This window comes from Thamnophis elegans, chromosome 7, assembly GCF_009769535.1.
Source record: "Thamnophis elegans isolate rThaEle1 chromosome 7, rThaEle1.pri, whole genome shotgun sequence".
NCBI classification, from domain to species: Eukaryota; Metazoa; Chordata; class Lepidosauria; order Squamata; family Colubridae; genus Thamnophis; species Thamnophis elegans.
The window spans coordinates 33,441,248-33,455,626 of NC_045547.1; the positions used below are offsets into that span (position 1 = coordinate 33,441,248).

Genomic DNA, 14,379 nt, shown 5'->3' on the forward strand with positions numbered 1-14,379 from the left:
AATTCAGTTTTAATTTGGTTCCATACACTGCTTTATTTAGTAGTGCCACTGAAAAGCCAAGTGTGATGCTTGACCTACTTTCTGTAGAAGAAAACAAAAAAAAATCATTTTTAGAAACATATAACAGAATCTGGGGCATCAAATAGCTTTTAAAAACAGGAAAAAAAGTTAAATTATGAATTTCAGGCAGAGATTACAGCATATGCAGAGGATTAATACTTTTCTCTCCAGCTGTATTTGCCTCTTGGAATCATCCACCCTTGGAACACTGACAATAGCTATCAGTGGACACTTTTTTAAAAAGTTGTGTATAGGACACATTTATATTTTGCAGTCTCCCAGTACTTGAGGCAATATCCTTAGCTTCTCCTCACTAATCCTGTGAGGTAGATTAGACAGAGAGATAAAGACAGCCCTAAATCATCTAATGAGCTTCATGACCGAACAGGGATTAGAACACTCATCTTGCCCAATCTTAGTCCAACACTCTATCCATTATGACACATTGGTTTGCACTTTAGTTGGGACTAAGAAAAGGACACTTGAAAATCAGACAGGAATATGTTCCCCAGCTGTATTTTAAATAAAAGAAATCAGAAGTTTATTGGCATCAATGTAGAATCTGTTTTCAATCCGTTCCCAAAGAAGTATGGGGACTCATTTTAAATCTGAGAAGTAAAACTAGTAATTCAAATTATAAACAGCAACTGTGGAAAAATGGCTTGTTCACAAAGAAGTGAAATACATTAAATTTCACAGATAAAATTAGGTTAAAATGAAGTTTATTAGGTTTTTTGTGGGTTTTTCCTTTTAGTTTTTTTTAATATATATATATATATAAAACTGTTTGTGAAACAGCTATTTTATTCCCATGGCAGAGTGATCCGTGAAAGATGCACTAACCCCTTCTTAAGGCCTTAACAAGAGAAAAAAGTTTTGTTTTCTAAAACTCAAATGTTTAAAATTACACAATGTACAAACGAAGGAAAAAATAACCATGTGGTGTAGGCTGCTAAATTGACATTCCCCCTTCCTCCTTTTGGGTAACAAAAGAAGAGAAGGGCTAACTGAATTTTCCTGGACAGCTTAACACACACTGATTATATCAACATTCAAACATCTTTTGAATGCCCCTTTCCAGTAGGCAAGCCTCATATAGACCGCCTTCAAAAAAGGCAGCAATTCCTTGGAATGATTTGGGAATATTTGTCAGCGGCCAACAATGGCCCCAATCTCCCACCTTTTGGTACAAAGTTATGTATATAAGGTTAAAGTATCTGAATATGAAGCAAGTAGAAGACACTCTTTATTTCACAAACCACATGACATAGTAGTCTTCTGATGCTTCTCAGGCTTCTTTTCTTAATAAAAATAAATAGTGTTTTTCTTTTTTCTTTTTTTAAGAAAAAATGCTATTCACACATACACAAATACAAGCACCCAGCAACCATTCATCCCCACTCTCATCCCTGCAGACAATTTTGCCAGCAACAAAAAACTTGTATTCTTTAAAACCTGGATCTTCTATTGTGGAAAATGGAGCAGAGAAACAAGTTTGATTAAGAAAGCTCATTACTCCAACACTCCTTCCGAAAGAAAAAGTGATTACATTGTAAAGGCCTTTTCTGACTTCTAGTTAATACACGTTTATGAGCAAGTTCATACCTATGTGGGTCCTAAAAATGGAATTTAATGCATAAAAAGGGATAGCGCACCTTTCATTTAAAACAAGTCTATCAAGACTAAAAATAGATTTTTAATATATATATATATATATTTATCTATATATATATTTTATCCCTCCCTCTTTAATTCTCCCACTTTCTCTTCTCTTCTTTTCCCTCCCCTACCCATAGTCACTATGAAGAGTGTGTCCATGAAAATAGCTGGTTCAGACTCCTAGATCATATTCTGTGATGTTGTCAATCAAACGTGATGAAAGAATTGATGGAGGAAGTGCTGGCATTGGTAGGCTTGTCAAAAGAGGGACATGACTGCACAGTGGGAAACAAACGATCTAATCTTGAATGTCCATCACTTTTATCTCAACAGCCTAACCTGTAAGAAAGAAAAACACAGTATTACTAACATTTACAGGTATTACATATCCCATTAATTACAGCATTTCTTCCTTTAGCTTAAATATGATTGCATTTCTGAAGATTGCAAGTAGCTCACAAATAACATATTTTTTTTAAAAAATCACCTATTAGGATGTATAAGTATAATTTCAGAAAACATGGGTGAAAAATACCGTAGTTTGTTAAGATATGTGTCAATAGCTGCAAAATTAAGTTTGGCATAAGAGAAAAAAGAAATTCTGGGTACGATACAAAACTGAAAGAGTAAAATGGCAAAATGATCAGTGTATAATCTTAATAAAAAGTATAACAATTCAAGCAGGAATGGCTCTCTTAAATACTGTACTTCTCATAGCAAGACAAATTTAGATATTTGGAATATGGGTTTTAGGAAAAGAGTCATGAGACCAATTAAAAATAAAAGATTCCTTGACTTACAACCAGAATTGGGACCAGAATTCCATTGCTAAGCAAAGTGATTGTTAAATGAGTTGTGCCTCATTTACAACTGAACAACTGTCACAGTTGTTAAGCAAGTCACTGCAACTATTAAATCATGAAGTCTTTAAGCAAATCCAGTTTCCCCCACTGACTTTGTTGGAAGTTATCTTGGAAGGTAATAAATAGTGATTTCATGACTCTAGGACATTGCAACCATCATAAATACATGCCAGTTGGAAAAAGTAGCCAGATTTTGATCACATGACCTTGGAGATGCTATGAAAGTGTGAGAACTGGTTGTAAGTCACTTTTATCAGTGCTGTTGTAACTTTGAATCATCACTAAACAAACGGTTGTAAGTCAAGGACTACTGGTAGTTGTTAAACAGACAATAGCAGAAATGTTCAATTATTCAATGTATAAAATACAAATATTTAAGTTGGGGTTAGTGGTTAGGGAAATAAATGAGAAGGGGAGGATACATCATTAATATTTTTCCACAATAGTTTTTTTAACTCAAGTTTTATTATTGGGTTTTCCCTTTCTTTTCCACATTGTTTCCTTCTATATTTATTCTTGGGTTTTTTTAAAAAAACGTTGTAAAATACAATATTGAATTAAAAACTAATAGCCCTAATATGTCACCATTTAGGGAAAAGAATCTTCAAACATCCACAAGTGTTTTTCTGAAGAGCCAAGCATTAGGGAAGGAAGCCATCTCCTTTCATCCTTCTGCCTCTCATAAGGAGTTAGCAAAAAAATTAAAACTCAACTGAAGTAGCATAATCATTCAGTTACTGGATCCTGTGCTGATTCATTATGCATACTTCCTAGTTGGTAGGAGGCAAGTTAACATAATATTTTTGATTATTTGAGAGTTGGATTTGGCAAAGACTATGAAAGAAATGTGGATAAATTATTAGAGAAAGGGGAAGAGTATAATAAATGAAAATAGTCTGATCCTATGGAATGGAGTTGACTATGAGCCACAAGTTGAGGTAGATGTTTCACTCTGAAAACATGTTTAAAAATATTTAAGTGTAAAGTGATAATCAAAGAACTATAGATGATTTTTTGGAAACAATGACTGTTCAACATTCTGAATACAGAATATTTACCTGATTATTATTGATTTAAGATAAAAGACTGGAACAATTAGTGAAGGATACAAGGATGGAAAAGTTCTGAATGCGCCACGGAACTTTATTTCATACTTTCAAAAAGTAGAATGAGGGGAATTAAAACCAATGAAATTAGAATATTAACAGTATAAGGACCTGTATTAATTTTTTTTAGAAAATAAATTATATGTTAAATAAGCTGAATGGAAAGTGGCTATAAGAAGGCAGTTTCGGAAATTGTTTGGAACAGAGCAAAAATAATTTGATTAGTATCCCATCTTTCCTCCGTGAGCATAAACAGGTGTGCTCCAACTTTTTCTCACAACAATCCTGTGAGGTTGGCTGGGATGAAAGAAGTGACTAACTATATGAAAAAGAGTCACAGAAGTCTGTAAAGTTATTGTAATGGGGAAAAATAAAAAGCATGCTTGGTGGAATTACATAGATGAGAATATGAATAAATGGAAAAGTGAAGGGATACTGTATAAAGAACAGAGAGGAAAAGACTGCTGTAAAAATGTAGTCAGAGGAAAGGGAAGGTGAATGTTAAAAGACAGAAAATGCAGCTGTCCTGATAAAAGAAATAAAAAATTGGAGGTGGACAAAAAGGAATAAAAGTGCTCTCTGACAGTAATATGCTCTTATTGGGCTCTCATATACAGAAAAAAGAAGACAAAAGCTACATGATAATTCATTTGCTAAATGTGCCTGGGATGAGTTTGGCAGAATTGTGATTGAAAGAATAAGGAAAGCAACAGTAAGCTAGGAGGTGCAGCTTGACGTCAAATGCGGCATGTCAGATTTCTGCCTTTCAGTAGTAAGTGAGAAATGTACACAGGAGAAAGAACATTTACTGTAAGATTGTTATTAAAGAGTTAAACTAGTAATTAATTTGGATTATGAAATGTTTGTGCCAGTGTTCTGGTGAAGGTTGATTATGAATGCAGTAAGAGGAATATGATAGAAGCATATGTGAGATAAATTGAGGGGTCCTTGGTGCTCTCTGAGCTTGCTTGTTTTCTTGCAGAAGTTTCATTACCCAAACTAGGTAACATCACCAGGGCTAGTGACTAGCACTGGTGATATTACATAGTTTGGATAATGAAATGTCTGCAAGGAAACAGAGAGCACCTAGGACTCCTCATGTCAACCCAATACAAATATTCCCCTTCATGAGAATAAACTGAATACTTAGCAAACAATTCAAGTCAAGAATTTATTATATCCCCCTTAGTTGTTTAATATATTTGTAGATAAATACATTAGAGAGATGGTGCTGAGGTCAGAGATATATTGGTTGGGATATGAATGTGTGTGCACATTTGCATATAAATGATCTTGTGCAGTTTATTGAGAACATAAATGTTACATGTTATTAAAATGCAGGGGGGAAAAGTGAGGAGTAGTGAGCAAAAGACATTAAAGGTATGGGAAAAACAAAGGAAATATAGATAAAACTGATTTATATCAACTTCATTCACTGTATGTATCTCTTTATAAATCTATTCCTTCATGTCTTTGACAAACTCAACATATTAATTTATATGCTTTGTATTCTTTTCACTTCTCTTCTTTTGAGGACTTCATCGGATCAATCCAATAACAATTCTCTTGGTCTTCTCTTTCATCTCAGTCTTTTTATACAATACAATAGCAGAGTTGGAAGGGACCTTGGAGGTCTTCTAGTCTAACCCCCTGCCTAGGCAGGAAACCCTATACTTTTTCAGACAAATGGCTATCCAACATCTTCTTAAAGACTTCCAGTGTTGGAGCATTCACAACTTCTGGAGGCAAGCTGTTCCACTGATTAATTGTTCTAACTGTCAAGAAATTTCTCCTCAGTTCTAAGTTGCTTCTCTCCTTGATTAGTTTCTACCCATTGATTCTTGTTCTACCCTCAGGTGCCTTGGAGAATAATTTTACTCCCTCTTCTGTGGCAACCCCTGAGATATTGTAAGACTGCTAACATGTCTCCCCTAGGCCTTCTTTTCATTTAACTAGACATACTCAGTTCCTGCAACCATTCTTCATATGTTTTAATCTCCAGTCCCCTAATCATCTTTGTTGCTCTTCTCTGCACTCTTTCTAGAGCCTCCACATCTTTTCTACATCATGGTGACCAAAACTGAATGCAGTATTCCAAGTGTGGCCTTACCAAGGCATTCTAAAGTGGTATTAACACTTCATGGGATCTTGATTCTATCCCTCTGTTTATGTAGCCTAGAACTGTGTTGGCTTTTTTGGCAGCTGCTGTATACTGCTGGCTCATATTTAAATGGTTGTCCACTAGGACTCCAAGATCCCTCTCACAGTTACTACTATTGAGCAAGATACCACCTATACTGTACCTGTGCATTTCTTTTTTCTTGCCTAAATGTAGAACCTTACTCTTTTCACCATTGAATTTCATTTTATTAGATAGTGCCCAATGTTCAAGTTTGTCAAGATCCTTCTGTATCTTAAGCCTATCTTCTGGAGTGTTGGCTATTCCTGCCAGCTTGGTGTCATCTGCAAATTTGATGAGTTCCCCATTTATTGCCTCATCCAAATCATTGATGAAGATGTTGAAGAGTACTGGGCCTAAAACAGAGCCTTGGGGTACTCCGCTACATACTTCCCTCCATGTAGATGCAGTTCCATTGAGGACTACACGTTGAGTGCGGTTGGTCAGCCAGTTACGAATCCATCTGGTGGTGATGCTGTCCAACCCACATCCTTCTACTTTATTTAGTAGTAAGTTATGGTCTACCTTATCAAATGCCTTACTGATTTCCAAGTAAACTATATCGACGGCATTCCTCTGGTCCACTAATTTTGTCATTTGTCAAAGAATGCAATAAGATTAGTCTGGCATGATCTGTTTTTGACAAACCCATATTGGCTTTTGGCTATTACTGTGTTTACTTCTAGGTGTTCACTAATTCGTTGCTTGATTATCTTTTCCAGAATCTTTCCTGGTATTGAGGTCAGGCTGATAGGTCTATAGTTTCCTGGATCTATTTTTTTTTTTCCTTTTTTGAAGATGGGAACCACATCAGCTCTTTTCCAGTCCTCTGGCAGTTCCCCGGTGCTCCAGGATCTCTGAAAGATATAGTTCAGTGGTTCTGAGATCTCGTCTGCCAGTTCCTTCAGAACCCTGGGATGTAATCCGTCCCGGTCCTGGTGATTTGTACTTCTCTAGGGTAGACAGGTGCTCACTTACTTTTCTTGCATATAGGTGAAACTCGAAAAATTAGAATATCGTGCAAAAGTTCATTTATTTCAGTAATGCAACTTAAAAGGTGAAACTAATATATGAGATAAGACTCATTACATGCAAAGCAAGATAGTTCAAGTCGTGATTTGTCATAATTGTGATGATTATGGCGTACAACTCATAAAAACCTAAATCCACCACCTCAGAAAATTAGAATATTACATGCAATCAATAAAACAAGGATTGTACATAGAATAATATCAGACATCTGAAAAGTATAAGCATGCATATGTACTCAGTACTTGGTTTGGGCCCCTTTTGCAGCAATTACTGCCTCAATGTGGCGTGGCATGGAAGCTATCAGCCTGTGGCACTGCTGTGGTGTTATGGAAGACCAGGATGCTTCAATAGTGGCCTTCAGCTCTTCTGTATTGTTCAGTCTCATGTCTCTCTTCTTTCTCTTGGCAATACCCCATAGATTCTCTATGGGGTTCAGGTTAGGCGAGTTTGCTGGCCAATCAAGCACAGTAATCCCACAGTCATTGAATCAGGTTTTGGTGCTTTTGGCAGTGTGGGCAGCTGGAAAATGAAGTCAGCATCCCCATAAAGCTCGTCTGCGGAAGGAAGCATGAAGTGCTCCAAAATCTCCTGGTAGACGGCTGCGGTGACCCTGGTCTTAATGAAGCACAGTGGTCCAAAGTCCTGTTGCTCATTGGTCCAAAGTCCTCTTTTCTGATGAGAGCAATTTTTGCCAAAAGCACCAAAACCTGGTTCAATGACTGTGGGATTACTGTGCTTGTTTGGCCTCTCCATTCTTCCTCCATACTCTGGGTCCTTGGTTTCCAAATAAGATGCAAAAGTTGCATGTAATGAGTCTTATCTCATATATTATTCACCTTTTAAGTTGCATTACTGAAATAAATGAACTTTTGCACGATATTCTAATTTTTCGAGTTTCACCTGTAAACCACACAATTAGTTAATGTTTGTTTAATTCAATCCTATGTAACCTTCCAGATATTTTGATTACAATGTCTATCATTCCCTAGTTAGCTAAACTATATATCCTGAAGGCACCAGCCTTAGGAAAGCTGATCCAAGATCCCTTGCAAACTAATATACAAGTATGATGTTATCCAATTTAACTTCAAGTATCAACTTCTGGTAAATCAATCTTCCCTACTTAATATCCTCTCAATTTTCTGCTGAGGGAGCTGAATATGAATTAAAAATCAAAACATGTGGAGGATACCAAGTTAAAATAAAGTTTTAACAAACATTTTAATATATTTATTAATGTAATCATATTGCATGTCCAGGAAAATATTGTATTTTAAAATTAATTCTTCTATGTGCTAAACTCAAATCAATGTACTTGGGGCTGCTTTAAAACCCCAAATATGAACATAAAATCACAAGTAGAAAATATTTAGACACAAAGAATTGGAAATATAATATTTCCATTTTTTTCAGATTGTGCACATAGCAATTTTTTAGCAGTTTAGTACCGTGTTTCCCTGAAAATAGGACATGTCCTAATAATAAGCCCAATCAAGCTTTTCAGGGCATGGACTAACATACCCCCCCCCAATTAGTCCCCCCAAAAAACTACTAAAACGCATGCGCAGCTGGTCACCACCATTTCCTCTAGGAAGGGGAGACATGCCCCACACATACCACACGCCATTACCCTTTCACGGTGGAAATAGTGACGGTGACGAACCAGCAGCCTAAATGTCCTGGATGAGCCCTCTTCGACCCTACTGGCCATGAACCTGATTTTGTCTGGGGAAGGCTACGGTGGTTTCTACGCCCCCTGCTGCGGTCCTCTGGAGTTGGGCCAGGCCCAGCCGATCTACAGATTATTTGGCAGCCTGCCACCAGACCCAACCACCGGTCTCCTTCTTTGGCGGTAGCTTTGGGCCCAAACCCAGCGCCTCCTGCTTGCACGACGGGTGCCTACTCGGCTATTTGGGAGGTCAGCCACTACCCCCAGCTCTCCTGGCCAGGCAGAATTCCTTCCCTGCGGCCACAGCAGTGTCCAGAGGGAAGCACCACCAAGTCCAATCTGCAGGATGGTAGCGGGCTGATTTTGCAGGCACAGCACGGCCACTTCAAGTATCCCATCCAACGGCTAGAGAACCAGGGCCTGCAGCACCCAATCCCCAACTCCCCCAGCATTTCTACAGCCTGGGAGAACCACTTTTCAATGTGCCCCAGCAGCCACCCAACCAGTGATTGCAGCACTTTGACATGTTCCCCCCCCTCATGTGAATCTCACCAAGAGGCCCCGTTTTGACTTGTGGAGTGGGGGCAGCAGGGGTAGCACAGGCATGCACAGGGTGGCCACCTTGGAGAGCCACCTGTCACCCTCCCATATCCTGGCATACCAGGGGACTTCATGTCACTGGTGTCCGAGCATTTTCTGCCGCTGGACTCGGATCTCCAGGCAGCTCTGCAGCAGCACCAGAATGCGATGCTGATGATCAAGCAGATGGCGGCCACACGCGGCCAATCCCAGCACCTTTGTCCTCCCGGCCTGCAGCAGGTCGGGCACCACCAACACCCTCATGCTGCCGGTGGCCACGGTCATCACCAGCCCCTGCACCAGTACCCAGGCGAAGCTGCTTTCGAGGCGCAGGAATGTGCTTGGTTCCCACTATCTCATTCTCCGGCGGGTAGCAGAGATTTGCTGTTCTGACAGGGAATGGGCAAGTTACAGGAGCCTCCGCCCTGACCCATCCCCTCTCCCACCTGCCAATCCAAAAATTGCACCCCAGCGTGAGGCTCATGTCTTACCTTTCCAGCTCTATCGTGTTCCTTGCCATTGTGTCCAGGGAAATATGTTGTAAAAAAAAACCTTCTTGCAAGTTTGAGAAGTTTGAAGTCGCAAGGTTTTTTTTACAACGTGTTTCCTTGGACACAACAGCGAGGAATGCAACAGAGCTGGAAAGATAAGAGGCACTTCTCACCCACCCCACCTGCCAGAAAATAATAAGCCCCTCCCCCCTGAAAAGGTGAAGCCCTTATTATGGGGGTCAAAAATAAATAAAACCCTGTTTTATTTTCGGGGAAACACAGTAGTTTCCTATTTCTATTGTTTCAACTGGAAAAAAATTGTGAGGGCTTTTTTGGAATTCAGAAATTTAATCCAGAATGGGAAGAGGGGAGAAACAATGAATATCTGCAAAAATGTCCTTATTAGACTTGAGTCATTAGATCTACATAAATTGCAAAAATGCTACTCTTATTTCTCTGCTGCTTCTAAAAACCAACGAATGTCTGCAATGTAAGGTTTTAACAACATTTTAGACTTTAATTACCAGAGTTTCTAAAGAATGAAACATACCAATTTGCATTAGAAATGACATCAAAATGAAGATACCCACCTACAGTAAGTATGTATCATGAATCAAAACCCATTTCTTGTACTAGTTAGCTGTCTACTTACTGGGGATGGGGGGCACATTAATCCTGATATAAAACTACAATTTTCCCCAAAGCATCTAATTAATTATTCCCATGCCAAGACACTTGAATAGATGGAATTCAGCTTCTGCTTCCCCAGTCTCTCCCATTTATAGAAAGGCAAAACAGGTAAAAACTGGACTGTACCTTTGTAATTCTCAGGAGGGCAGATTTAAGCTAGATAATTTCTAATTTGATGATCAGAGCAAGACACATAAGAGTGCTATTATTAACTGGACAATGCAACAGTCACTTCAAAATCCACACATTTGTAAAGTGCTCATAGAAAGAGGAGGAGGAAGAGGAGGAGGAGGAGACAAGCTACTTACAAAGGCATAAGCAGAAGATTCAGATGCTCTCTTCCCAACTATCTTTTTTCACAATGCAATGAACATGTGTTAAGTACAAGCATTAATAAATAAATACATGATCTAGGCTGGATTATTCTGATTTCGTTAATGTATGTGTAGGTGTGTGTGAGAGAGGTTGCCTTTTCTTATTTTCCTTATATTCTCAATTAACTCCTTTTTTATTTGGCTAACCATTTGTCTGAAGTGGTGTTGGGTTTTCTACCTGAGCAGGGGGTTGGATTAGAAAACCTCCAAGGTCCCTTCCAACTCTGTTATTCTATTCTATTCTATTCATGTCTATATCTATATCTTGTATCTAGACTTGGCAGCATCCATTTTAGAAGAAAATATTTAATTAAAATATTTTTGCACATGCAATATTGCGAAGTCACATAGCCAACTCTTGTGTTTCAGGATTGATGCAGCTTTTGCATTTCTGGGCTCTAACCAGGTAAAACACTTTCGTTTTCAGTTTTTCTACAGCTGGGCTAAGGAAAGAAATCACAGGCAAGAAGACTAAGAACTTCCCAGCTGGAGACAGTAGTTGCAGATGGCAGCCTATTGTAATGATTCTTTTACTGAAAAAAGAAGGGGCTTGCCAAGAAGACTTTACATTATCTTCAGTGATGATTTAACTGGGAGGAAGCTACATTTTTGCTATTGCGTGGACAAAAAAGAGTAAGAAGTCAGTACTAAAGTATCCATAAAAAAATACAGCTTCTGGGTTAACTAAGCTAAATCAAATGTCATTGTGAAAGATGATTGTATGCCTTTATTCCAAGTCTTTACTAAATAAAGACAAACTCTTGGGACAGATATATTTGTTGCAATTATATAGTCCCAATTGTTATTATTCAAATTCTAATCATGTGACATTAATATTTATTAAAATAAAAAATTAAGTAAAAGTAATATCAGGAGCCCTGTCCACCCTTCTCTTTTCAGGAGTTGTTTCTACAGAGCTTTTACTAGTAATAGATCTCTTTGAAGGGGGCAGAACAATTCAGCAAAAACTTAGATTCTGGGTGGTTTTCACCAGCCTTTTTCTTCCACTTGACAAGGATTCAAGTCCAGAATGTAAAACTGTGACTTAAGATTGATATATTGCAAAGGCTGCTTCCTAAATATCCAGTTATCAACAGTTAGCTGAGTTACCTTTCTATAACTCAAGTATTGTTGAACTGCGTGAACAATCTTGTTGAACTGCTTTGTTTTCTGTCAATTAGAAAAGCAGTAGCATTTTCTCAAATCTACAATTTATTTTTCAAATAGCTATATGACAAACAATTATTTGTGGTAACAGACAAAAATAAATAAGGCAAATAGTTTAGGATACTGAAGCAAAGTCGCTTCACTTTTGTCCCACACTAATAAATATGACTATTAGTTAGTTATGAAATGATTCCATAAGACCAGCACCCTAAAGAAATAAACTGAAAGTTAAGATAAATATCTATTTCTCCCTTAAACTGGAGAGAAAGTAGGAGGGGGCAACTCAGTGACTTTTCCTCCACTCACCTGTGCTTGCCTTTATTTTCATTCCCACGAATATATTTCCCCCCTCAACCCCGCTCCGACTGCTCTGTGCTGAAGCTGCCTTTCACCATCTTGTTCTGCAAGGGGGGAAGAGAGCAAGGGAGGGGAGGCTGTTGTCCAATAGACCAAGGTAAGATGAAAGAGAAAGAGAATATAGAGAGCATGAAAGAGATAAAGCAGCATCAGTACCGCTATCACTTTTAGAAATAAATACAGATTTTTCAGGTAAGATCTCTGCAAGTCAGCATTTAGTATTTTTGAGAATCAAGCAATATTTATTTTTATTTAGCTAGTATTTTTATTTTGCTAAGTGTGGGATTTTCATACCATAAAATCATGGAATTAGAACATACCATAAAATCATGGAATTAGAATACATTATTTCAGTAAAGATTAAAATTTAAATTAAAAAAACAGATTTTAGTGATTTTGTTAAACTGACTGAAGTCTCAAAACCTCAACCGCAAACTTTAATATACTCTCACAAACAAACACTGAAGCCTCATTTTTAATAACTTCCTCCTGAATATTCTGAAATGCCTTTTTGCTTGCCTCAAAACAAAATCTTTGATTTTACTATTTAATTCAGCCACATAAAACTGGAAAGAGTTTCATTTATAGATAATTCATTAATGACACAAACCTTAACGTTTTTAAATAAGAATCTTCTCTCTCTCAGTTACTTTGAATTGTATCTACCCTTGTTTGCATTTTAAAGCAGCAAGCCTTTTTTTGCAGTATGACATTCTTATAAAAAGCACAAACACTTTAGCATTCCACTGGAACAAAACGGGTTCCATGAGTATTTCAGTCATGAGCAAAACCAGAAAAAAGTTATTGATATTGGGCAAAAAACCACAGTAACCGAGAGACAATATCTTATTTTTTCAAACAAATTAGTGAAAATAAATGCAAATTTTAAACTCTGATCAGATCTTTAGCATAAACAAAGGCATGGTAAGTTTACAAGCTACTGTATTAAGAGATAAGACATTGTGTATTCTGTATAACTTAGCAAAACAGTGCAAAATTAGAAAATGCAAAGGCAACAAATAATTCAAATATGCAATTATGATATAGATTTAATTTTCAAAGTACAGTAAAATTTTTGGAACTGCTCAGTGAAATAAAATGTATATGTGAATGGAAAGTTTACAAGCTACCGTATTAAGAGATAAGGCATTGTATATTCTGTATAACATAGCAAAACACTGCAAAATTAGAAAATGCAAAGGCAACAAATAATTCAAATATGGAATTGTGATATAGATTTGATTTTCAAAGTAAAAAGTAAAATTTTTGGAACTGCTCAGTGAAATGTAATGTATTTGCTAATGGAAATTGTTTTTTCAACAACATCATCAGTAACTGCTCAAGCTAAATGTTAATTCTGTACCAAAAGTTTAAAAAAACGCTATTTCATAGCATGCTACACTATATTTTAATTTATCCTGAAATATACTAATGTTGCTTGAAAAATTCCATGCTTATTGAGAAATTATCAATTTTGTGTAAATGGTAATTTTATAAGAGTTAATATTGTGTAAGTCAAATGGTTTTTATATCATATACATAAGCTCTCAACTTGGCCAATTAAGCTTATTCTCTTATAATATTATAGATTTCATTCACCATGACAGAAAGCTGGTCCTCAACAAATCTATTTTCTGAGATAAGGAAAAGAAATTCTAAGTATATATTTTATATTACAAAACATTATTAACCAAGCTTAGTGTTTTGTTAAAAAAAACAAAAATGAAAGTAATTCCATTAAAATTCCATTTTCAAATTCTTATTGTTTAGAAAATACTGTATATGGAGACCGAAATGTAAGTAACATTATTGAAGTATATTTTTAGCAAGCATTATGAGGCAATACTGTTTAATTCTGAATCCAAGAAAGGGCAACACCAAGTACAATTTAGTTACCTTGTGCTTGGGGCACCTCACTGAGAAATTATCTTCATTTAGTAAACAATCTGGAAGAAAAGATAACAACAAAATATCAGAATATATCTAAGATCAAATGGAACCAAACCATTTCAGAATCTGCATTAAGAAATTGTAAAGGAATACTTAACAATGGCATTGAATGTTTTTCCTTAGCTATAAAATGAATTGATGTGCATTCATTCAAGCTAATTTGTGTTAACCAGCGTGTAACTGACTAGACTGGTTCATACACA

At 36.9% G+C, this 14,379-nt stretch overlaps 1 protein-coding gene across 4 annotated transcripts in view; it reads right to left on the bottom strand.

Moving 5' to 3' along the window:
* Positions 1–575: 575 nt before the first annotated feature.
* Positions 576–14,379, bottom strand: part of TCF20 (transcription factor 20) — a 167,133-nt gene continuing 153,329 nt past the window's right edge. For 3 of the 4 annotated variants that reach the window (XM_032220891.1, XM_032220890.1, XM_032220889.1), the window contains 3 exons: positions 14,123–14,172; positions 12,176–12,303; positions 576–2,058 (listed from right to left, as the gene is read on the bottom strand). In XM_032220891.1, the coding sequence (XP_032076782.1) occupies positions 12,220–12,303; positions 14,123–14,172 (134 nt within the window). In that variant the 3' untranslated portion in view covers positions 576–2,058; positions 12,176–12,219. The remainder of the gene's footprint in view (positions 2,059–12,175; positions 12,304–14,122; positions 14,173–14,379) is intronic. The other variant, XM_032220892.1, reaches the window with a different exon arrangement.